At 45.7% G+C, this 24,470-nt stretch overlaps 1 protein-coding gene across 2 annotated transcripts in view; it reads right to left on the minus strand.

Annotated features, from left to right (window-relative positions):
- Positions 1-24,470, minus strand: part of RAB6A (RAB6A, member RAS oncogene family) — a 43,319-nt gene that overhangs the window by 13,715 nt on the left and 5,134 nt on the right. Inside the window, exons 2-4 of one of the 2 annotated variants that reach the window (XM_017821896.1) lie at positions 4,095-4,153; positions 1,983-2,036; positions 76-181 (exon numbers count right to left, since the gene is read on the minus strand). In XM_017821896.1, coding sequence (XP_017677385.1) covers positions 76-181; positions 1,983-2,036; positions 4,095-4,153 — 219 coding nt within the window. Of the gene's footprint in view, positions 1-75; positions 182-253; positions 360-1,982; positions 2,037-4,094; positions 4,154-24,470 lie in introns of both variants that reach the window. The other variant, XM_017821895.1, reaches the window with a different exon arrangement.

The following is a 24,470-nucleotide window of genomic DNA, read 5'->3' on the forward strand; positions in this document are numbered from 1 at the left end:
GTGAGAGGACATGCAAAGCTAAGCTAGAGGATGGAAGGGGCAGAGGATTAGAAATGCAGAATTCCCCCCACTCACTTGTGATATCATAAACAACAACTGCAACAGTGGAGTCACGAATGTAGCTAGGGATCAAGCTCCTGAACCGCTCTTGACCTGCTGTGTCCCACAATTGCAACCGTACCTAACAAAATCAGTCAAACAAGCAAGAAAAATAAGCACAAGGAAGGTCAAACCCCGGTGCAGAAATACCTACTTGTGATATCGTAAACTACTACGGCAGCGGCCGAGTCGCGGATGTAACTGGGAATGAGGCTACGGAAACGCTCCTGCCCCGCGGTATCCCACAGCTGCAACCTGATCTGTGGGCAGGAGAGAGTTAAAAGAGCCAAACTGCCACAAAAATGAGAGAGGAAAGAGGGTTTAGCGTGGGAAAAGGCTGAATAAAGTGAGGGGAAACTCATGCAGGGGCGCTGGTGCCTCGCAGTGGCGTCTCCCGAGGGATCGGCAGCGGGAAAACTGAGGGGGTGCAAGGAGCTCAGCTTCCCAAAAAATGCTTCCCTGGAGAGCAAAATCACTTGGCTTTCAAGGATCAACAAGAAAACTGTGGCTAAATGGTGGAATCACCATCCCTGGAAGCACTCAAAAGGCCTGTGGATCCACCACCATCCATGGAAGGGCTCCAAAGGCCTGTGGATCCACCACCATCCATGGAAGGGCTCCAAAGGCCTGTGGATCCACCACCATCCACAGAAGGGCTCCAAAGGCCTGTGGATACACCACCATCCACGGAAGGACTCCAAAGGCCTGTGGATCCACTACCAACCCTGGAAGGGCTCAGAAGGGAAGAACTTCAGACTGTGTAGAGCTTGAAAAGTTGAATTCCTTAAGGATTAACCTTAAGGATTAACCAGATGGACCAACCACCAAGCCCTGGAAGGGCTCCAAAGGCCTGTAGATCCACTACTATCCCTGGAAGGGCTCACAAGCTCTGTGGATGTGGCACTTGGGGGCAGGGGTTAGTGGTGGGCCTGGAAGTGCTGGACTCGATGGAATTAAGAGGGATTTTCCAACCTAAATGACTCTATAATTCCATGAACTGTTCCCATGCAGTTCTCCCCACACAGGAGTTTCGTGCTCTGCTCTTGTCCTTCCTCAGGACTCACAAAGGCAACCTCCAGCAGCTTGAAGGATGGTTGCTGGTGGAAAAGCTGGAAAAACTGCTCCTGTCAGTTTTCCAAGGAGGATAAAATGCCAGCTATAGCCCTGAACTGCAAGGTAAGGTGCCCACAGATGGGGCTGAACGTCTCTTACCATCCAGGTGCTGGAAGAAAAGGCAAGATACACTTAAAAGCAACGTGTGCAGGGGCCAGTTTGGGTTTGGAAAGCACATCCACCCCTCAGGTACCTCCCATGCAATCCCATTTCCTGGAGGTTTATATCCACCACGAGCTCCTGCAGCACTGCACAGCTTTGCTTCTGCAAACAGCTCAGCAGATGAACTTCTTAATTAAGGATCCGAGCTCATTTTAAACCCCAGGTTTGCTTCCAGAGAGGAGTGATGTCATTCCAGGAGCTCGGGCTGCACCAAGCTGAGAGTCAGGGATCATTTGGGGGTCACCACCAGAGCCACCCTCGTTTTAATCAAGGAATATTAACTGGCCACATTTGGCAGTTTAGATTTTATCCTTTTTGTGGCATCAAAACCTGAAGGGGTCTGAATTCCCACTGTTTGCACCCCTCCAATTCTCTGTCTCCTCTCTCTCCTCACACGGGGTGACACTAAAGAGCTGCTGTCAAATGGCCCTCGAGAAGGAACCAAATGGATTCCCGTCTCCCACTGCTGTATCTCCACTTGTCAGGCTGGAAGCAGCTGGGAGATGAAGGCTCAGGCTGTGCTTCCAAGTGATCTCACAACTGGGGGCTGCCCAAAACAGATGCTGCTCCTCATCCCCACTGTGCAAGGACAACAAAAGCTCACTCACTGTTCGATCCTCCAAGTACATGGTTTTCGATAGGAAGTCGATGCCAATTGTTGCCTGGGAAGAGATGAGAAAACCAAGAGCTCTTAAATCAAATGGCAGGACACCTGCAGGGATTTCCAGGGGAAAATCAGCACCTTGCAGGAAAAACGGGCTGCTTTTCTCACTTACAGCTCCATTCAACGAGCGATTTCTTTAATATCTCCACAACCAGACCAGTTTCTTGAAGCACAAAAGGTTATTAACTTCAATTTATGCATATTGACAGTTTAATCCATACAGTTCTTTAGGAATGACCCAAATTAGTGTCCTCCAGCTCAACCAGGGTATGTGGGCACATTGTCTTCTTCCCAGCTGCCAAATACTTTCATGGCTCTTCCCTTTTTCCCTCAGATTAGGGCAGAAATCTTCAACAACACATGGGCACGTGGACACATGTCCCCTAAAAACTAAAGCTTGGCTCATCTTCACTGCACCCAAACTTCCAGACACCACTGGGAGCTTCCTGTGGGACATCCTGAATAAATGTTTTAAGGAAACTAAAGTGCTATCAAGAGCTGCTTCTTAAATACATGACCTTCATCCCATTTTCCAAGGCTGCAGGGAGGGTAAATCCTTCTTCCCTCCTCTCCTGGAGCCCCTTTAGGCACTGGAAGGGGCTCTGAGGTCTCCCTGGAGCTTTTCTTATCCAGGTTGGACAACCCCAGTTCTCCCAGCCTGTCCCACCGGGACACAATCCAGGGAAAGGATTCCAGCACTCCCTGTATCCCAGATTTTTATTAAAACAGCAATTCCATGGCACGTCATGTACGGTGCCAGAGAACAAGGGAAATCATTCCCAGCATGTCCATGGGGGGGGAATCACTCCCAGTAAGACACACACCTCCACTGGCACAGTTTTATTCCAGTTGTTTGGGTTTCTGACAGTCCAGCACCTTCTTATCAATAAACACAGGGGCAACAGAATTCCTTTATCCAGCAGGGAGCAAAAAGCAACCAATGCCCAGCAGGGATTTTATCAAACGCAGCTTTCTGTTTTGAACAGCTGAACACAAAACCCCTCGTTCAAATGACAGATTCCAGGAAAATACGCCTTCAAAATGTATCCCAAGCTCAGAATCAGCCCTGAACTCACCTCCAGCTGCACTCAACCACAATCCTGCTTTGGGATCATTAAACCCTGGCTTGGGAATTCTCTCCAGAATCCTGGGCATCGAAAAATGTGGTTTTGGGTTTGACACCAACACTCACTGTGACTCTGCCCAAATTACTGGGGTTTTTTATGACTGATTCCTTCTTCCAGATCAAAAATAGGACGTATGGCCCCACCTCAGTGATGACATTAGTCAAAGAGAGGTTTTTGGATGAATGGCACTAAAACAACTCCATTAACACCCAAACCAGACACCCATCAGTGATCCCTACATTGAATTTTTCTTGTCAACCCTTAAGATTTCTTGCTGTGGTTGAAACAAGATCCCTGGGTAGACACCAAGCACCAAAAGAGTGACATTTTTCCTTTTTTTCCTCCCATTCCTCCTCCTCCCAGCCCCCTAAAAAAAACCTTCCCATGCCTCAGGGAACAGATTTTTCTCAGTTCAGTGTATCCAGAATGTCACCACCTGTAACCAAGTCATGAAACACGTTCTGCTTGCAAGAGACGCACTTTAGAAAACTCAAGTATTTTTAGAGCTTCCCACCTTTTCGAGCTCATCCTGAATTCTGGGAGTGGGAAACAATGACTGGAGCAATCCTGGAATGGACAAAGCTAATTTTCTAAATTTTTTTCTCTGTTTTTTATGATTTTCTAGCTTGTGACAACTTGTTTTATAAAAGAGCTGGGTACCTGTTAAGTTTTCCCCACACAGGGATTAGATCTGGGATGGTCTGGGAAAAAATGGTGGGGAAAAAAAAACATGGAAGACTTAACTATTCCTTGGGTATTCCTGTAGAACCACAGCTCATCCAGCAGAATCCAACCCTGAAGTGCCACTGCAGGTGGTTAAAGTTAAGATTTCACAAGTTCAGACTTTAATCAGTGTCCCAACTCCTATGGAATGGCCTCTTCCTGCCACAGAACCCACTTGGACAAGGCAATAATAGGGATTAATTTACCTGGTAGGTGTTGTCAAAGCTGTCATACATGAACCTGGTGATCAAGGAAGTCTTCCCCACTGCAAGAAGAAAAAAAAACCATGGATTCAAGGAACAATTCCAGCTGTAAGCAAGTGATTCAAAAATGATTTACTGTGTCCAATAGATCCAGAGTGTGCAGTGAAACTTCCTGCAAGGAAAAGAGCAGTTATTTGATTTTACAACTGCAAAGTCACTGGGAGACACGTTTTTATTTCCTGTATCATTCCCAAGCATCTGTTTTATCCTTAAATATCGGTGGTTTGAGATGAAAATTGAAATAATTTCTATCAGGTAATTCAAAGACTCGAGTTGAACTAAATGAACAAATTTAATAGGTCTGACAACCCTTAAAACTAATTATTATTAACAAAAAGCCCTTCTCGCTCATATTTTATGGATAATTTTTTCCTTCTCCAACACCTGCAGCTCGAAGGGATCAACAAGATCCCCTGGGAACTGGAGCATCCCAACCCGTCTCACTTCACTTTGTATAAATCTTCTGAACTGCAGGCAGAGAATTCCAGAAGCAACTGGAGTTACTCAAGGATACACCACTTCCCACTGCTTTCTCCCAACTCCTGGAAGCTGGAATTCCCACTGGCAGAGGAGAGGAGCTCAGTGACTTTTGCTGGACACCAAACCCTGCAGGTGCAGGGAAAAGGCAGGAAAAAGGGGCACAAAGGCAGAGTTTGTGTTTTCCAAGCAATTTTCCAGAGATTTTAGTTCTCTGCCAGGGTGCCCAGCAGGAGAACAGGGGGATTTAAGCCATGATTAAGGTCCCTTCCTACCCAAACCACCCTGTGAGGATTCTTTGATTTCTGGTGAAGGGTTTTTTCACCAAAAACTCTTGGATCACAATTGAGCAGCATTTTAATCCAGAGGGAACCAGCTGCCTTTGAGAGAAGGGATTTTTCCAACCCAAAATCTGAATTCCCTGGTGAGTTTCTCACATATTCTGCTCCCCCTCCCCCAAAAGTTCAAAAGCTGCCTCTGCAAAGAGAAAGCAAATATTCCCTTCTGGGAGGAGGTTTTGGGAAGCAGCACATCCCAGATGGGCAGGAATCCTGACTCCCTGGTTATTTGTCCCACAGGTGTGCAGGACAAACAGCCACGAGCTGCTGTGTTTCATCCCAAATCCAGGGACGATCCTCAGCACAGGGCTGAGCAAATCCAATCCCTTCCCGCTCCAGCACAGGCTGTAAATCCCAGGAATCGATTTGCAGCACCACAAACTGGTTTTCCTCACGTGGCCACTGATGCAAACAGACAAATTCAATTCTTTCCAGCTCCAATCAAAGCCCTGGAATTATTTGCTCTGCTAAGTCACAACCCCTGAAGGACACTGAAGTACTCCAGGCAATTTTTCCCTTTCCAGCTGTACCTGACATGTCTTGGATTGGGTCTGTCCCTAAATTATAAACCTGAAAATACCCTGTTTATTCCTGGAGCTTCCCTGCCCTCCCTTCACTCCTTTCCCAGAGAGAAGGGAACAATAAGGTGCTGCTTGGCTTGTTTATATTTAAATATCTGCTCCAACAAACATTTGGACAAAGTGGCTTAATGGACTTGGATCCAAGACATGTCTTTTCCAAACAGACATTCCCACCAGAATGTTGACAGGCACCAGATCCAGTTGGTATTAATACCAACTGCTCACAGCTCTAATTCCATCACTACTGAGGCATCACCATTCCTGCTTTTTAAAAGAACTCAACCAACTCCCTTGAAAAATCCCAGAAAAGGGACTGTTTTCCTTCTTTAAATCCTGGCAGAAGTGAAAGCCCACAATTCCCACTGTACCTATAATTAAAGGGAACAAAAAATCAGGGGCTCCCCTGCTACAAGTTTAGGTTATATAAACAGAAGACTTGTTTATTCCAAGCCTGGAATATTCCCAATGTCAATATTCCCTACTGCCAATGGCACAAACTATTCCCAGCCCTACAGAAAACAGTGGGATGAATCACCTTGGGATTCATATCCCATCCTTTGCCAAAGGGATGTGGATGGATATGCTGGTTATCCTAAGCCATGCTCCTAAAAACCCCTGTTCCAAGGAGCTTGAGCAGGGAATGAAAACGGAGAAATCCATGTATTGTTAAGTTCTGTTGAGCATCTTTCTCCCACATGGAGCCCTGGGAACCAAAGCCTGGGAATTCTGTGTGTGCTGAGCAGGGAGACATGGATGAGTTTTATTTTATTCCAAATAATCCCAGAAAATGCAGGAGTGACCTCAGAAGGGGAATGAAGCTCCGCAGGGAGAAGCAGCACAAGGATAACATGGAGAAAAGCAGCAGCAGCTGCTTGAAATACAGATGGGAAACAACTGGATAAGTAATCCAGGGATTCTGCCCAAAGGAAGGGGATAAGACAGGCAAGATTTCAGCTTGGTTTCATTAAGCAGTGGGTTGGTTTTAACCCAGGGAGATAATTTAATCTCTTGGAAAAAATTCCACACACAAGCGTGTCCAGGGCAGAATTAGTCAGCAAAAAGGGCAAAATATTCCTGCTATGCTGCTGGGATAATTAAAAAAATAAGGATAACATTATTCTTGGAGGGATAAAGGTAAGGGAGGAAATGCTGGGAATGGAGGAAAACCCCAATGCAGGAAGCTTTTGGCAAAAAAAAGAAAGGCAGTTTGCACAATTCCCACCAAACACCCGAAAGGTGAGGGACAGAAGTGACTCAGTGTCCAGAAAAAGGGGTTTCCAGCTGCTTTTCCCTCTGGAGATCAGGATTTAACAGCTAAAATCCAAGTCCAAGCACAGTCCTCCCAGAACAGGCATGAATTTGGAAATGGAGGTTATTGAACTCTGGAATAACCTATTTATTTGAGCAGTGGATCCTCCTCCCTTCCTTGGAATGCAGAGTTGTCAGGTGTCATTCCACAGCAGGAATTTACACCCAAGGCATTCAGAATTTTTGGAAGCAGAGGGAAGCCAAGTGATTATCCAAAGGAACCCTTTGTTTCCACACGGCACCTGGATCAATTGTGGACATTTTTCTGTTATTAAGGGGCCGAGCAACAGCTTCAAACTGGCTCCTTCCAACTTTTTATCCAGGAAAAATTCCACATCAAACAGCTCCTCATCCCACAGTTGTGGTTCAGATGTCATTGTTAAAGTGTTGTGATTATAAAATCAGGGAATGGGGTGGGTTAGAAGGGACCTCAACATCCAATTCCAACCCCTGCCACAGGCAGGGACACCTCCCACTATCCCAGGTTGCTCCAACCTGGCCTTGGACACTTCCAGGGATCCAGGGGCAGCCACAGCTTCTCTGGGAAAACCTGCACCAGGGCCTCCCCACCCTCCCAGCCAGGAATTCCTTCCCAATATCCCATCTATCCCTGCCCTCTGGCAGTGGGAAGCCATTCCCTGTGTCCTGTCCCTCCATCCCTTGTCCCCAGTCCCTCTCCAGCTCTCCTGGAGCCCCTTTAGGCCCTGCAAGGAGCTCTCAGCTCTCCCTGGATCCTTCCCTTCTCCAGGGGGACCCCCCCAGCTCTCCCAGCCTGGCTCCAGAGCAGAGGGGCTCCAGCCCTGGGAGCAGCTCCTATCATCTAATTATCCATGTACACTCCTGAACGGGAAGGCAACCAGCTCCAACAGGAACCTTTAAGCTTGGATCTGCCTTGCTCCGATGGTTTTCCTCTGGCAGATCAGCTCTAGAGGTCACTGGTGTCCCTCCCCACGTCCTGCTGCTCAGCCCTCGTTAACACACACTAATTATCTGCATTAATTCTGAGGGGCTGCCATGTTTCCATGTGTCCTGGCACTGGGAGAAGTTGATTGTCCTGGTATAGAAAAATAGGGAATTCCTAAAAGGAAAGGTTTGATCCCTGGTTCAGCACAGAAACAAGCAGGTCCCCAAATCTTAACATCCTGCTAAACCAGCAGCTGGATCAGAGGTAGCAACAACCCAAAGAACCGACTTAAAGGATGGGAATTGTGACGTTCCCACCAGCGGAATTGCCATGAACTGAATTCCAAGCCTTCAGCTCATGGAGTCACCCCGATCGATGCCCTTTGTCTGGGAGTGCTGAGCCCCTGCCTGGCAGGGATTTCAGGAAGAACATCCAGCTGCAAGACGGGATCGATGCTGATCCCGTGGTTCCCATGGCTTTGATCCGACAGCAGCCACTGGAGAGATTCCAAGGTCGTTCCATGTCATTCCTGCCGGCCGCCTTGTCCTGCTCCCGGGGTTTGTGTGTCCAACCCCAGCCAGAGGAATGCCATTGACTGATGGCGGCTCCGACTCCGGAATGCTGGATCCCACCTAAGGAGGCTCTGGGCAGCAGGGAAGAGACCCATTGGATAACACGGATCATTCCCTGCCAGCACAGGATCAGGAGGACACTCCTTGCCAGAGTCTGCAAAGGAACAGTCAGGAGAGACCTACCCAGGAACTCTGGGATTGTGCCCCTCGGAGTGCATGAGGACTGACAGCCCTTTTCATTTCCTTAGGAATGTTTGCCTCTCTCATACATCTTGGACAAGGATTCTCCTGGAAAAGTCACACTTCAGTCTCTGAGTTCAGATCAGCAATCAGGAAAAAAAACAAAACAATATCTGCAGAGCAAAATAATCTTAAAAGTGATCACCACATCCAGCCTTTCCACTGGACAGCCGGAAAACTTCACCTCTCCAACCGGCTTTAATTGATTAATTAATTAGTTAATTAATTTTTAAAAAATCCCTGAGTTTATCCACAGTGAGGAATTTGAGGACAGCACCCAGTCCATCTCAGAGAAAGGCAGAAGGCCTCTCCTTGCTCTAATTAAAGGATTTTTTTTTCCCCTATGGATTCCACTCCTGCTCTTTTATCAAACCTCCTTTATCCTGCATTTTTTTTCCTGATGGGAGATGAGATTCCACCAAAGGACCATCTGAGCCAATGCTCTGCATTCTGAAGTCCTCAATAAATTAAAAAAAAAAAAGAAATAAAATCAAGAAAAAAAAATAGAAGCAGCAGAAAGCCTGCAAAGGATAAACCTTTGGAAATCCATCCCTGGAGCCCTCTAAGTAGTTTTGTTTACAACTAAAATTATGGAGTCTGGCAGGAAAAAAAGGGATATTTTTAATTATGCAAAGTATCACTACAGATTTCTAGAAAAATATATAGAAATACATATATAAAACACGGGTTTATGTCTTTTTTCAGAGCAAAGGGCAGCATTAAATGCCCATTTCTCATCCATTTTCCAAGGCTGGCTTGGCTGGCTGCTGGAATGAGAGGCTGCCTCCATTGATCCCAGGGAATAAGAACATTTTGTCCTGGTAACACTACCAAAATTGTGCAAGTGGCTTTGGTGCCACTTCAGTGGTTCCTGCATTTCACCAGCCAGCAAAGGCTCCTTTATGTCCCAATAAAATGGCTCCAACAGCCTCTTTTAGGAGAATTTATTCCCAGCTCAGCTTATAAATTATATTGTTGTGCTGTTATAAAGATGGGCCTTTTTAAGAAGGAATCTGGGGTTTGATTTAGGGAATTAATACAGGATAACCAGAGAGTTAAACAAAACCCAGGTGTGGTTTGCATCATTTCTGGAATTAGAGCTGTTCCATCCTTTTCTCCCTTAAATAACTTGTCTTTCATTCCTGCCAGAGGCGACTCACCTTGATTTGAACTGACTCTATTTCTGATATTCCTTCCAAACGGAGCAAACAATGGGACTAAAGCTCCTGGAGAGATCAAACACAGGGAGCAGGCAGCGGAAATTAAAGTGCTGCCAGTGAATCCTTCCGAGGGAGCGAAGCACAGGGAGCACATTTTGGAACACAAAGTCTTCCAGCAGTTTTGTCCTTTCTATTTTAGTCCCATTTTTCCTCTGGCAGAGGAAATTTGCAGCTGGATTTTTCTACACAGGAGCTCTGGGGATGGAAAACACGGATATTTAAGTGTTTCTTTGGATGTTTTGGTCCATGAGGATGCTTCTAAAATGCAAAAAATATAAATAATAGATGCACAGAATCAGTTTGGTTGGGAAAGACCACCAGGATCAAAGTCCAACCATCCCCAAGGCCACCACTAACCCCAAGTGTCACATCCACAGGGTTGTTAAATCCCTCCAGGAATGGGGACCAGGAGCTACCATGGGGCTACAAAAACACACCCACGTGGCAAAAACCAGTCCAAAAATAAGCCAAAGTTCTCCAAGAACTTAGAACCTGCTCCAGGGAAAAACAGCCACAGAGATGCTGCTGGCAGCAGTTTGTCCGTGATTTTAGGGGGAAAGAAGGACAGGGAACAGGAAAACCATCTCAGAAAGGGGTTTTTGGCAGTTTGTTTGCGCAGTTTTATGGCATCCTCCCTCCAAAAGTAGCTCCAGGAAGGCAGAGAGGATCAATAACGTCAAACAACTGACCTTGGATGAATCCCTGCCAATCTCTCATTTCTTTTTCAGGTCACCACCACAACAAAGCTTTAATTAAAAGGACTACTGGAAACTGTTTGATACAGCCGTGGATCAATCCCTTTGGCCTCAGGGATTGCCTGGAGAACTCAGCTTGGGAATCACGGGCCTGTCCCCACAAAACACGTGGTAAATTCAGGGACTGGCACTGGAGGATTCCCATATTCCTGTTGCATTCCCACAGCACCTTGGTGAACTACAGGGAAAGGCCTGCTTTGCCTTTCCCAGTTTTCCATTGCCATTTGTCAGCCAGCAGCTGATGAAACAGTAAGAAATAATTAATCCCAGCCATCCCCACAGTTACTCCAAGGCTACTTATATTAAAAACAATCAAAATTAACTCCACAGAAGCTACTGGAAAACGTGAGAGATGTTGGGAAGTCCAATCCTGAAACACATGGATGCCCCATCCTTGGAAGCGTTCAGTAGGAGCAACCTGGTCTAGTGGAAGGTGTCCCAGCCCAGGATAATCCTCCATGTCCCTTCCAACCCAAACCATCCTGGGATTTCAGGAGTCATATCAACTATTTATTTTTGTCTCATCCCATATTTGACATTCCTGATCCACGAACCAGTGGAACAACCAAACTGGGCTCAGAAACACCCTCTTTCCTCTCAATACAGAGCCCTGATATTTTTAAGGACTGAGAGATCCTGAGCAAAAAGTTGCTTATTTTCCCAAGGTGAATTCAATTCCCTTAATCCTTACAGAGATTCCAACCAAACTGGGCTTTCCAAGGCAAACTGAGACAGTTTTATTAGAGCTCAAGGTGCAGAGATTTACTCATTATGACAAATTAAGGCAGAATTTTGCTGCTGAGGAAGAAATTCCCACTTTTCTCTGACAATCAGGTGCCTCCAACTTCACCTGGCTCTTTGTGACGGGAGAATTCCCGGGGCAAACCTTTGAAATCCTTCATATCCCAGCAAGTTCCCGAAGCAGCAAGTGTGACATCAGCCTTTTAGCTCAGCAGCTGCTCAAAAAAAAGCTGCATGCATTGAAGTGGAGCAGCCCCTGAGCCAAGGAGAGGAGTCTCAGTGGCTGGTGGGAAGTGCCCATGAATATTTAGGAGTGGCTGGTGCAGAGCAGCAGGAAGGGAAGCGGGAATGGAATGAACTGGGATGATGTAACAGGGAATGACACCTCCCCAGCAGCTGAGCACACCCAGAGCTGGGGTGGGAATGGCTGGGATGCACTGTAAGAGCAGGGACACAAAGGAAGCAGCACCATTTTCAACTCTGATCCTGCATTTCACCTGCTTTTCCTTGCCTGGACAGAGGGGATCATTTGATTTTCCGACAGATTTACTACTCAACTTGTTACAGCTCTGGAAAAAAACAGTGGAATTTGCAGCTCCTTGAGCCTTTTGTCACTCAGGAGGCAAAGATTTAACCCTGGCCAGCACCAAATGCTCCTTTGTAATGGCTTCTAATTGAAGTTAATAATCCTAATTCCAAACCATGTCCCAAATGATGCAAGTGTCCCACACACTTAGGACCTCGAAGCCCTGTCCTTGTTACTGAGAAGCAACGAGAAATATAATTTAGTTCCAACCCAAGTGACATCAGAGCAAAAAGGGGTTTTAGTTCCAGTCAATCTTTCCAATCCTGGGCAATAACCCACAGAAACAAGAGTTTTCATTCCTGCTCTTTCCCTTCCAGCATTCCCAAAAAGGGCCCAATTACTCCTTTACCTCCACCAAGCAGCAATCAAGTGATTAACACTTCAGTGACTGGCTGTGAAAATGTGTGTGAGCACGAAAAGCTCATTAATTTTCATTCCTCCAGTGCTGTTTTCCACCGACAACTCATCCCAGGCAGGAGGAAATGGAGGTCAAGGCACTTTTGTGACCTAGAAAGTGGTTTTTCCCAGTGTCCAGCAAGGCCTGGAACTACACCCACCATCCTGGTTTTACATCAAATTTAATACAAGGCAGAGAAATCAGCAGAACCTGAGGATTTACTTCCTCTCTTTTCCAAACCTACCAGCTCGAGGCTGTTCATGTCTTAAATTTGAAGTTCTAATCCTCAGATTAGCTCCACATCTGGAGAGAGACACTTGGGATTAAATCTATGGAACGCTGTTGATATCTCAGCCTCCGTACCTGGGAATGCACAGTTAATTAAAGCCATTAAAACACTGCTCTGTTCTTCCTCAAATGAAAAGGGTTTCATTTTATTCCTAATTTCACAGTGTAAATTTTTCCTGATCTAATTCCTGTCATACACCACCTCAGCTTCCTTCAGATTTTTGGCAAAATTTAGACCTTTAAGGATCATCTTGTGCAAACTCCCTCCTGTGGTTTTCATTCACAGGCAGAGCAGCAATTTTTCCCAAAGGATCCCATCTCTTCCCAGCCATAACATGTTAAAAAATCAGCTTTTTCCAGCTGACAGCTGGATGCTGAAGGCCAACTGGATAAAAGGCTGCTGTGCCACTGCTCCAAGCGTTCAGCACCATATGGATGTGTTTGATCCTGTCTCCAGGCATCTTAAAACCAGCAAGAGAAGCAGAGAATTGTCACTTGTATTCAAGGCTTGGCAGGAGCTGAAGGGAAAAGGAAGAGGCAGGAAAATGTATCTTCTATTATCCATTATTTCCTATTATCCATCTTTTTTTCTATTACCTGTTATTTTCTATTATCCATTTTCTACTATCCATCTTGTTTTTTAAGTCAGTGGCCTGTTTGCTTCCTTTAGACATGTCAGAATCCCATTTTTTTTTAGCACTGCACTTTTTCCAGAGGGAGATGCCAGTTAGTTTTACCTGGTATCTATATTTTTCAGGTATAAATTAAGCCAGATGTTAGGACTGATTACAAGGAAGAAGGCACAGCCTGGACACACAAAGCTGGAAAAGGCTCCCCTTTTACATACATATACATAAAAATACAAAATATATATACAATGTATATATATTTGATATATTTTGGGCTTGGAAGGATCACAGAAATCAATAAAAACTGGTGCAGACTCTTTACAACCTTCATGACAAACTCAGGGCTCTTTCCCACCAAGCAAATCCTAATCAGCACTGGCAGAGTTGATAAAAGTAGAACAATATCCCTGATTATTAATGCACAGGGAAGATTTCCTTTGGGATCCACCCCAAGCCCAAAAATACATGGTGATAAATAGCTTCATTAACTCTTGTGGGGTTTGGCAGTAATTAGCTTTGCTTTCCCTCCTAAAATGGGAAATATAAGAAGGAGCACAATGCAAACAAATCAGGCAGAGCCACCAAGAAATCAAACTCCAACTGAACTCAAAACCACTCAGGTTACAGGCTTTGGAGCTTTTTTAAACAACTAAGCTTAAACTGTAAATTTTTTCACATAAAAACTGGTTGGTTTTTTTATCACGGTGCAGAAAAGAATAAACAAGAGGCAGCCCCTCACTGCTGAACAGGAAAGAAGCAGATCCATTACATGGAATAATTTGATTATTCTGTTAATAAAGTAAAAAAAAAAAAAACCATGGAAAAAATTCACTTTAAAATCTAGGCCTTGTGTTGTAAAGATGAAGCCCCTTGTCTGGTTTTCTGCAGAACCAGAAAGTGTCTCCCACTTCCCACAGCCAAGAAAACCAGGAGCTCTGGCTTGGGGGAAGGGTCTTGGGAATGCTGTGATGGGGTGAAGGAAACGTGCACATAAAACACCTGGAAAACCAGGGAACAGCAGGAGGAGTGATGGAATCTCCCTAATTCCGTGCATGGTGAATGTGGTTTCATTCACGTGAGGAAGAGCAAACCCAAATTAATGTAACAAGGTCAAGAACTCCACAGGTAAGGAAAACAAAAGGAGACTTGGGAATTTTGCCCAAGCCATAGGAGGGAGGGGATAAAACACCCAAAAGAAAGGTCTCAAACAGTTTCAGCTCCTAAAAGGTACCTGAGGGTCATCCACAAGTGTCACCAAAACACGGAGAACCCAAAGGACACCACGAGGATCCAACTGTGTCCCAGGAATCATGGATACACTCAGGTTTTCATGGATATTAAACTAAAGGCACTCACAGGCCACCTTTACATTTCAAAGCCTCTTATTATTTTCCAGGAATGAAAAAGAAATCCCAACATTTACAGACTCAGGAGGGTACTCCTCCACCATATCCTGAAGATCCTGCTTTCCCTTTTCTCTTACACAGTTTCAAACAAGTTCCCAACTAGGCTTTAAATCTTCTCCAAAAGGACTTTATCTGAACTGCTCACAAAATGCCTCAGAAATGCTTTGGGAGCCTCAGCCAGAAACACTGGTGACACAAAGCAGCACCTTACAAAACTCTCACAGTGCTGGAAAACACTGGGAAGCGCATCCCAGGGATCTCCTGCCCAGGGCTGGATGCCCATGGAGCTAAGGAAGAGGAAAGATTTAGCACTACACAAGTCCACATGACCACAGCCTCGACTCAAAAACTTCTTGGCACCAAGAGGGGAGGAAGGAGCTCTCAGCTGTGGGAATTCCAGGTGGAGCTGAGCAGCAACTCAGCCGGGAAGAAGAGTTTAAGTAAAAATTGGGAGATGTTATTGGGAAGCTCCTCCTGCACCTCAGAAGTGGGTTTGGTTTCCAGCTGATGAACAGCAGCAGGTCCTGCAAAGTATCCCCTTCTGGGCTCGGCTTTAACCACTGAAGTTCATCCAGCACATGGGAAAAAACCACTTAAGCCCAGATTTGGGAGGCAGGAGTTGGAGGATGATGGAATAATAGGAAAGGAAGGAGGAATGATATTAGTTCTTGGCTTGAAGTCCTCATCGTTCCAGTTGGGAATAGTTGCCTGCCCCAGAGCCTGTGTGAGGTACCAGGATCTGCAAGTCTGAGGGTTTACAAGACTCAGTTCAAAAATCAAAGAATGAATCAATCCTGTGCAATTCCACTACTAAAACAGGCACTGAATAACACGTGGAAAACAGTTCTACAAGTCCCACTGGAGAAATATTCAATGGAATTTATATTCTCAGCAGGTCAGTGACTAAAAGTTAATCCAGGTTCCAAAAGGACACCTGGATGCCCAGGAAAAGCTGGTGCAACACAGCTGTGTCCTTCCACATGCTATCCCAGTGTCCTCCAGGTGGGAAGGGCTGAGCTGGGCCATAGCCAGGGGTTCGAGGAGTCAGGGGACAGTTATTATTTAGTTCTCACCAAACCAGCCTGTTCAGCTACTGCCCCAACAACCCCAACACCGCCCTGGCTCAACATTTCCTTAACAACTCCATTTTTGGATAAAATATCCATTTGGGACTGTGGGCTTTGGGTTGGAATTTCAGAACAACTCTCCTTAACTCTGTCCCAGGTTATTCCAACTTTGTCCCAGGTTATCCCAGCTTTGCTGTGAGCACATGGAGACAAAGAAATGCTCTTGGAGACACCTCATGCCCACCCTCCAGCCCAGGCAGAAACGCAGCTACACAAACACTCCGGGAGCCCAAGCAAAGAACGGATAATTTTCCTTAAATATTCCCACTTCTTTGCATTAATGGTACACAAAATTCAGTGGGAATTTCACTTCCAAGCTGCATCTCCCCCAAAAGGTTTTATCCCTTGGGTTGGGTTGTTTCAAAGAGCTCTTGTGAAGTTCCACCCCTGAGCATTTTGGTGAAGCAACACATTCATTATTGAGCCATTTAATACCCCTGGAATCACCTGGAGCCCAATCAAGGGTTTCAAGGCCAAATCCAGGGATTAAAGCCAAAAGAAGGTGAGTTTGGGTCATTAAATATTTAATCTGCCTTTAATTTTAACTGTGTGTTTGTTCATTAACTGGGAGGTGCTTTGGTTGGGGTTGGTTTGTTGTTCCAACTGCCCACGGAGCTGTGGCAGGGAGGCTCGGGATGGATATTGGGAAAAGGTTCTCAAGGCCCCAAGGCTGCCAGAGCTCAAGGAATATTTGGAGAACACTCTCAGGGACAGGGTGGGACTGTTGGGGTGAATAAAATACCTTCATTTTAGTTTCCACAACTAAAACAGCATCTTCTGTCCTTCAGGAGAGGCCCCAAATTGAGGGAAAATCAAAGATATCGCTGACCAGCTACATGGATCCTGCTCCCTTAGCACATTCCCATGGAATCTGTTCAGTGAAGCCACTGCAGGTACACCAAGAGGAATTTAAACTCCCTCTGAGTGTTGAATGTTTGAAGGTTACCACGTCCTCACCACTTCCCAATGACGTTCAGGAAAAAAGGAGGAAAACCTCCACTTAGGAGGCAGCCAAACCCCAGAATATCCCAGGATTACTGTTAAAACTGCCTAATAAAGGGGAAATATTTGAGTAGCTGGAACATCTGCAAAGACATCCAAGAATATCCCAATTCCTGTCACTTGACTTGGAGCAATCCAGCTTTAACCTTCAGCTACTTGTTCGCCCTCAAGTTTGAGCTGTTCTCCTTCCCACTTCACTGGATAGGACCTGGAATGCTGATGGCATGGAGACACTTCATCCCTGGCACTAGAGAGTACCTTACACATTATCTAAAAGAAGGAAAACCAAGTTCATTTATTAAAATTATTTTAAAATATTATTTTAAAAAATTATTATGGAAAAAAATTAGAAATGGGGGTTAAAAAAGACGCCGATATCTGACAGTTATTGGTGATATTTGAGGAACTTTTATGGAAGTCCTTCAAGAAATTTCTAGACTAAGTAGTTGATTCTCTCCTCAAGTAATAAAATTAGAATTTTTCCCCTTGGGAACTATCCAGGCAAAGCAGCTCCAGCAATTGCATCATAAGATTCAAAGGGTTTGACTAATCCAAGGAGAGTCCCTACAGAAAATATTAATTAAATGCTGTAAACAGGACAAGAAGTATTTAAAAACAGCTCAAAAGGGGTTAATTAACTCATTATAGAGATGTTTTCAGCTACCAAACAATGAGGAGATTCTATTCAGACATGGCAAATGGATCAGGAAGTTGAGAGCCAGGGATAAAAACCTGGAAGAGCTCAGCGTGAGCCAAGAGGTTCAAACCTCTGGATTCCTCCACAGGATCAAAATGGGGTTTGTGATAAAGTCAAATGACCATTTTAATGGGTGTTCCAGGCACACACAGGAGCTGAGTGATTCACCCTCCACTTGGAACTGCTCCAGTTCCCTCCAGGCCAAAACAGAAACACAGGATTGTCCCGTTTGGGAAGATCGAGACTTTTCCCAAGACAGGGATTCCTCTGCTGGAACTACTGAGGAATAGGGAGAAAAACAGTTTTCCTGGGCTAATTCTCATCCTTTCAGATCATAAACAAACCCAGAAGGGCAGGTGAGCTCTTGCCTACCTTGTTTCCTTCAAAACAAATATAATCCCTGAATTTTGCATCCTTAAGGAAGGAGACTGGGGAAAGCTCACCCTGAACTGGTCAGGCAGTTGGACAAAATGGACATTATGGGTCCCTTCCAACTGGAACAGCCTGAAGTCTCTGATAAAATATTCCCATAAATTTAAGCTTCATACTTCCTGGCCAAAGTGCTCATTCAGCAACATTTTCCCACGTTGTTATTCCTGAACACTTAAAATGATTAAGCGTCTTCCTCCCTTTCTTGGCTCCAAATCCAGCCCAGGATCTGAGTGGATTTATTTCTGCTTTGTTTGGAACTTCTCTACTCCACTTTAAACCCCTTCCCTTTCCTGCTCCCTACAAGGAAAAGCCAATATTCTCCTGTTCCCTATTCAAAACAGGTGTATTGCAGAAATCTGGGATTCAAGGCCCTCAAAGGAGCTGGAGAAGAACCTCAAAGAAGCCTGGAATGAAAGGGCACAGCACAGACCTGGACTTCCAGGAGTATCCAGAAGTTTCTTTGGGTTCTAGAGCTCTCCATCCTCTCCAAAGTACAATCTCTGTCCTCCATTCCCACATAATCTCCCCCTGCCCCACGTTAATTAATAATTTAAGGATAATCTAATGAGCTGAAGGCAGATAAATCAAAATAATTGTATTATCAGATGCAACCAACATGGGGTGAGATGGAGAAAAGGAGATAAAACCCCACAGAGGGGGGAGAGAAGAGTCTGTCCCTCAGGAAAAATTCCTCCTTTGTGGTGTCATGGAATAGGACATGGAAGCTAAGGAAAGGATGGCAACACCTAGGCAAAGAGAGCAGGGATAAAACAGGCAGCCACCTGAGGATACATTCCGGTAGGGAAACATTCACTCCTCTGAGCACTGAACATTATCCCGACGTGTTATTCCATAAGGGAATCCAGGCATCCCTGCACCACATGCCAAATGCAGCCCTTGGAACATCCCTTCCCAAAGATGTTCTGCCCTTGGAAGCACAACAAGCAGTGCTCAGTCAGCCATTCCAAGTAGGAATTAGAGAAGTCTCAGGAGACCTATGAAAATGCCAGGGATCACCACCCACTTCCCTTCCTTTCATCCTTGAACTCAGGGAAATTTTCCTAATGTTTCCCCAGCACCATTATCCCACTGGCAAAACAAGCAAGTACTACAGGGCCAAAAGGAATATTGTGCCCTCTCACACTGAGGGGATTCTTTTCCTGCCTGGAGAAAGGAGAAGGAAGAAAAGGGGAGGGAGAGAAGGAAAGGGGAGGGAGAGAAGGAAAGGGGAGGGAGAGAAGGAAAAGTGGGAGGAAAAAGAAGGAAAAAGGGGAGGAAGGAGAAAAGGAGGAAAAGGCGGGGAGGAAGGAGAAAAGGAGGAAAAGGGGGGGAAGGAGAGAAGGAGGAAAAGGGGGGGAAGGAGAGAAGGAGGAAAAGGGGGGGAAGGAGAGAAGGAGGAAAAGGGGGGGAAGGAGAGAAGGAGGAAAAGGGGGGGAAGGAGAGAAGGAGGAAAAGGGGGGGGAAAGGAGAAGGGGAGGAAAAGGGGGGGGAAAGGAGAAGGGGAGGAAAAGGGGGGGGAAAGGAGAAGGGGAGGAAAAGGGAGAGAAGGGGGGGAAATGGGGGGAGAACAAAGAGGGGAGAACAAGGAGGGAGAGAGAAAAAGAGGGGAGACAAAAAAGGGGGGAGAAAAAAGAGAAGAGAAAAAAGAGAAGAGAAAAAAGGTGAGGGAGAAAAAGGGGGCTCCATACAGCTTCTTCCTCAGTGATTCCATGTTATTCCCAGAACCCCCCATGTTCTGGGCAGCACGGGAAGGACCAGGACTTGACCTCTGCTCCTTCCCCACGGGAGGTGTAGAGGAGCTTCCACAGGAGTTCCCCCAAACTCCTTCTCCAGGCAGACGCAGGCCAGCGTTCCTTCAGAAGGAAAATCCCGAACCAGTCCTGATTTAAGGCAGCTTGTGAGGGGGGAAAAAAGCGCCCAGAGCAGATTCCTTAAGCACAGCTCAGCTCTGGGGATGTGTGATCCGAGCTGACAGGGATGTGTGTGCAGAACACCTGGGGAATGGTGCGAAAATAACGGAGCTGCACATCGACACACACGTGATGCAACCCCACAGCCAGGCAGGAAAACAGCTGGAGAAACCAGAGCACAGGGATATATCAGGCTGTGGACAAGGGCAGCACAGAACCCGGGGTTTCAGGAAATAAAACCAACCACAGTCTGTATTTTTAGCAGCAGAAAATACAAAACCATGGTTTGGTTTCTACCAAACCATGTGGAAACTGAGATTAGCACAGTTTGAGAAACTCTGGTGTCCTCGGACATGTGGCCAAAGCATCCCACAAATCCTTTAGGTTAAGGATTCAAGGAATATCCTGACACCACACTGCCTCTTCCTCCTTCAGGACTCTGCTCCTGAGCTGTGCCAGCTTCTCCTCCTGGGAATTGCCACCAGCACAGGCACTCCTGCTCCACCTGCCCCCCAAATTAAGAACTCCAAGCTCAGCTGATGTTAACCCAGCACAATTCCCAACCTTTCAATGGACAGCCTCCTAAAAACTTCCTAACTGAGACACAGACACTCTTTAGGGAATTTAAGCCAGCTGACAATGAACTTGTCCCTTCCCAAGAGCCTTGGGAAGAGGCCACGGAGCCTGAAGGGTCTGCAGACCCAAGGTTTGATACCTATCAACAATAATTTAAAAAATTAAAAAGTTAAGTCTTTAAAAGACAGAAAATTGGTTCCAAATTGTAAATGCAACAAGTTTGGTTGGTGTTTATTTTATTCTGATCTTTTCTAGAAAAAGGCTGTTCCAAAAAGAATTGTGCAATTCAAGCATGGGGAAAAAAAAAAAAAAAAAAAGGAAGTGTTTCTGTGAGAAACTGGGTTTGGAGCAGAAAATTCTTTAGAGAAGAATGATCTACACCCCAGCTGGGATCCAGTGCCTTGAAATAAATATTCTTCTCCAGCAGAACCTCGAAATAAATATTCTCCTCTGCTATTTTCTAGAACAATCCCTTCATATAAGAGCTCTAAGGACCAGAGAAGTTCCTATTTAACTCTAATATTTCTTATGACACAGAAAAGATTTGTGGGCAATTCCTCATACAAGTGTGCACAGAAGATAATTTGGGATCTTCAGGCTGCCCTGCCTGAAAAAAAAGCAGCTTTAAGTGCACCACAGCTTGGTTCTTGAGTCAGGTGTTTTAGGAAGTAGTTCAGAACCACCAAATCCAGGGAAAAGCACAGAAACAAAACATCCAAAGATCTCCTGTAGGACATTTCTTCCCCTCCTCCACTTCCCAAAAGGTAACACTGGAAAGCCTTTGCTCTTCCTGGGATCTGGAACCAGATCTTTGACCTTCCTGGGACTTTGCTCTTCCTGGGATCTGGAGCCAGGTCTCACAGCTTTGACTCATTCTTAGCTGTGCAAGTCTCCACCAACCATTTGAAGTGAACTTTTAGCATCCCCAAGGCCAAGGAATTTATATTTACCTGTAAATTACTCACTGTGACAGCCCAGAGTCCACCAAACCTACAGAGGGAAACCTCTCGGCCCTTTGGATAGTGAGAGGGGGGAAGTATTTTAACCCCAAAGCAGCAGGTGAGACAAGATTGGAAAAGTTGGGGGTTTTTTGTCCCTGGGAAAAGCTCCTTTTCAAGTCTCCCGCTGCACTAGAGCATCCAAATAAAGAGGTCAGTTTTGTGGGACACGAGCGTTTGATCTGCCTGCTGTTTATGCAGTGTCGGGGGGGGGGGAAAAAGGCACGTTGTGGTTTAAGAGCAGCTAAAAATAGAAAAAAGTGGAAGAGAATCGTGGTCAGGATGGTAGGATGGTGGATAAGAGCCACTCTGGTGAGTGTTCAGGGAAAAAAGGCCAAAGATAACTCCACTGGGAAGTCGGAAGCACAGAAAGAATAGGGCCATAATTATGAGTTGAACAGATGAAGGACTGATATCAAGAGGCAGCTTGGGAAGCTCAGAAGGGATCACAGGAACTGGAAGAGCAAGCCCGTGTACGGCATTCCAAGGTCAGGAAATGAAACAGGGAAGGATTTCCTTGCAATGATCCACCAAACTCCAGCTGTCTCCAGCTGCTGAGGGATTCACCTCCAGCTTTATCCCAACCAGCAGCAGTAGAGCCATCCTGGTTTTTAGGCAGGGACAGTGATTTTCCAGCCATTTTGAGAGAGCCAAGGACACAACCCCCAAAAAACTGCTTCAGCAACAAATAAGGGGAAGTGAAAAAATAAACAGGGAATGCAGACAAGGCAAAGGAGGCAGCAAAGCTCCAGCAAGGAGAGCTGGACACTGCTGTCCAGGAAAGCCAAAAAGGAGGCAGAACTTCCTTGGAAAGGGAATGTTCCCTCCACTTCCTCCTCCACTGGGTGATTCCATCACCCATCCAGTTCAGATCCCTTCAGTCTGGGATTATTAAATAATTAAATAAAACCCTCCCGTCACTGCCACAGAGGGTTCTCATGGCCATTCCTGTGCCAGCAGGACAGCAATGAGGGAATATTTTCTACTCCCAGAAAAGGCAACATCTCCATTAAACCAAAGGAAGCTGCAGAGAAACACTCCTGCACTCCCATTGATCCAACTGCCTGCCCGTTCCTGGGCAGCTCCAGAACCTCTGCAGGGCCAAACTCCCACCCTGTGAGCGGGAATTCTCTCTTCCCAACTCCAGCAGCAGCTCCCTACACCCCTTGGCGAAGCTCAGACTGACAGGGATCCTGTCAATCCGGCATCAGCCACTGCTTGGAGCTTTGCCACCCTCCCAGGGCCCCTCTCCTTTTAGTTCACAGCTATTCCAGCTCTAATTCCCCTTCCCCTTGTGTGGCACAGATCAGGAACACTGGGAGAATGACCTGGCTGTAACTCAGACCTAGACAGAGGCACGGACAGGAAGCAGGGAATAAACTGCCCTCTGCTTTAATTACAGAAATGCTGGAGTGGGTTGGTTTGGTTTCTTTTCCTGCAGCAGTTGCTGATTTGCTCCTTCTGGAAGCAAATCATTACAAAGAAGTCCCTTAGCGGGACAAATGGCACTTGTGTGGCACAAATGTCACCAGTACAGAGGTTTGAGTGATCCCAACTCAAGGCAAAGAGACCAACTGAAGGAACATTTTCTCCTCAGCAGGTTTCAAACCTGCCCCTTCCCTCGGTGCAGCTGAACACAAACCTGCTCCAGCATTTCTCCCCAGCCCTTTCCATTCTGGACAAACACGCTTTGGATTTAAAGCAAAGCCTGAATTCTGTGTGTTGGGAACACCTACACAAGTCTGGCTGAGAGAACACCACGAGCCTGTGAAGCTCGGAATAGCTGGGTGGCATCTCCAGGGAATGCTGGCAGCCACTCAAGGCATGGATCCTCTTCCATGAGCCCCAAATCCAAGCATTAAAATGGAAGCAACTGCCATGGGCAAAAATGCCTAAAAAGAAGGAAAAAACTTTGGAGAACATCCTCACTTTGTCGGGTTCTAACCACCACCAGAATTTTTCACGTCAGAATTTGGTGTTTGGCTTTGGAAAAATACTTTGGAAGTCAAACTCCAAGACATCCCAGGATGCATCCCTCAGCTTCCCGCTGGAACTAAACCAGCTGGCATCACCCTGGGCATGCCACAAGTCCAAGGGACTCGGAAAACCATGCTCTGGCATTCCGGCAGCGCGGACTCATCCCGGTTTTCCAGCAGAAAGGACGCGCTGACAGGGGAACAAAAAAAGGAAAGTTCCACCCTCGCTCTAAGAACTCCAATTAAACAAATGCACCATTGTGCTGGACAGCTGAATAAGGACTTCCTTCCCAACTGGAAGGCTTAATTCCCTTTTCCAGACTCCACAGGAGGCAGCCAGAAGCCAGCGAGGGGCTCCACAACCCGGAGCTCCCGTTGAGGACAAGAACTTATTTACATTTAATTTCACATAATATTTGCTTCCCAGATTATCTTTTTCCTTGTGATGCATTTGGATAAGAGTAAAATAGTACTGAAAACACATAAAAAGTCTTTTTTTTTTTCCAGTTAATATCACTCCAATATTCCAAAACATAATTAGCCCATCATGGTTTGCACATAAAAGGCAAATACCTGCTGTAAAATAATTGATTCAACTGCTCACTGTCCCTGGACCTTTCAGTATATTAGAGCCAGAAGAGTTTGGGTTATGCTGAGGGGAAAACAAAGAATCCATTTAGCTTTTCAACTCTGTGTTAAGCTCAGTGAATAAACCAAGCAAAAGGGCCTGAAAAATTTTACTTTCACTGCAAGGCCACATTTTGTTTGCCAAGACACTCATTTTTCATTTAAACTACTTCCATAAATAATTTATACTAATGTGTCAAAAATAGAATTGCTTTGATTATATCACTTAATTTTCAAAATAGTGCTTTTAGAGAATCACAGAATCATCTGGGATGGAGAAGCCTCTGAGATCATCAAGTCTAACCCCTGTCCCACCTCTGAGGTCTCTTCCCTGCTCCATCCCAGAGATGGGTCAGCATTCCCATATCCTTTCAGAAACATCCATGTATCACAAGGTAACTGTTTTACAGGTAACAGGACTCAGGTGAATTCTGAGGGGTGACTTGAAAAATCTTGAGACAGCCAAATGTGATTCCTTCTGAGCCACAGTCAAAGCATGGAGAGCTTTAGCTGGCTCGTTTTGGGGTGGTTA

This window comes from Lepidothrix coronata, unplaced genomic scaffold, assembly GCF_001604755.1.
Source record: "Lepidothrix coronata isolate B3197 unplaced genomic scaffold, Lepidothrix_coronata-1.0 Scaffold93, whole genome shotgun sequence".
In the NCBI taxonomy this organism is placed as follows: domain Eukaryota; kingdom Metazoa; phylum Chordata; class Aves; order Passeriformes; family Pipridae; genus Lepidothrix; species Lepidothrix coronata.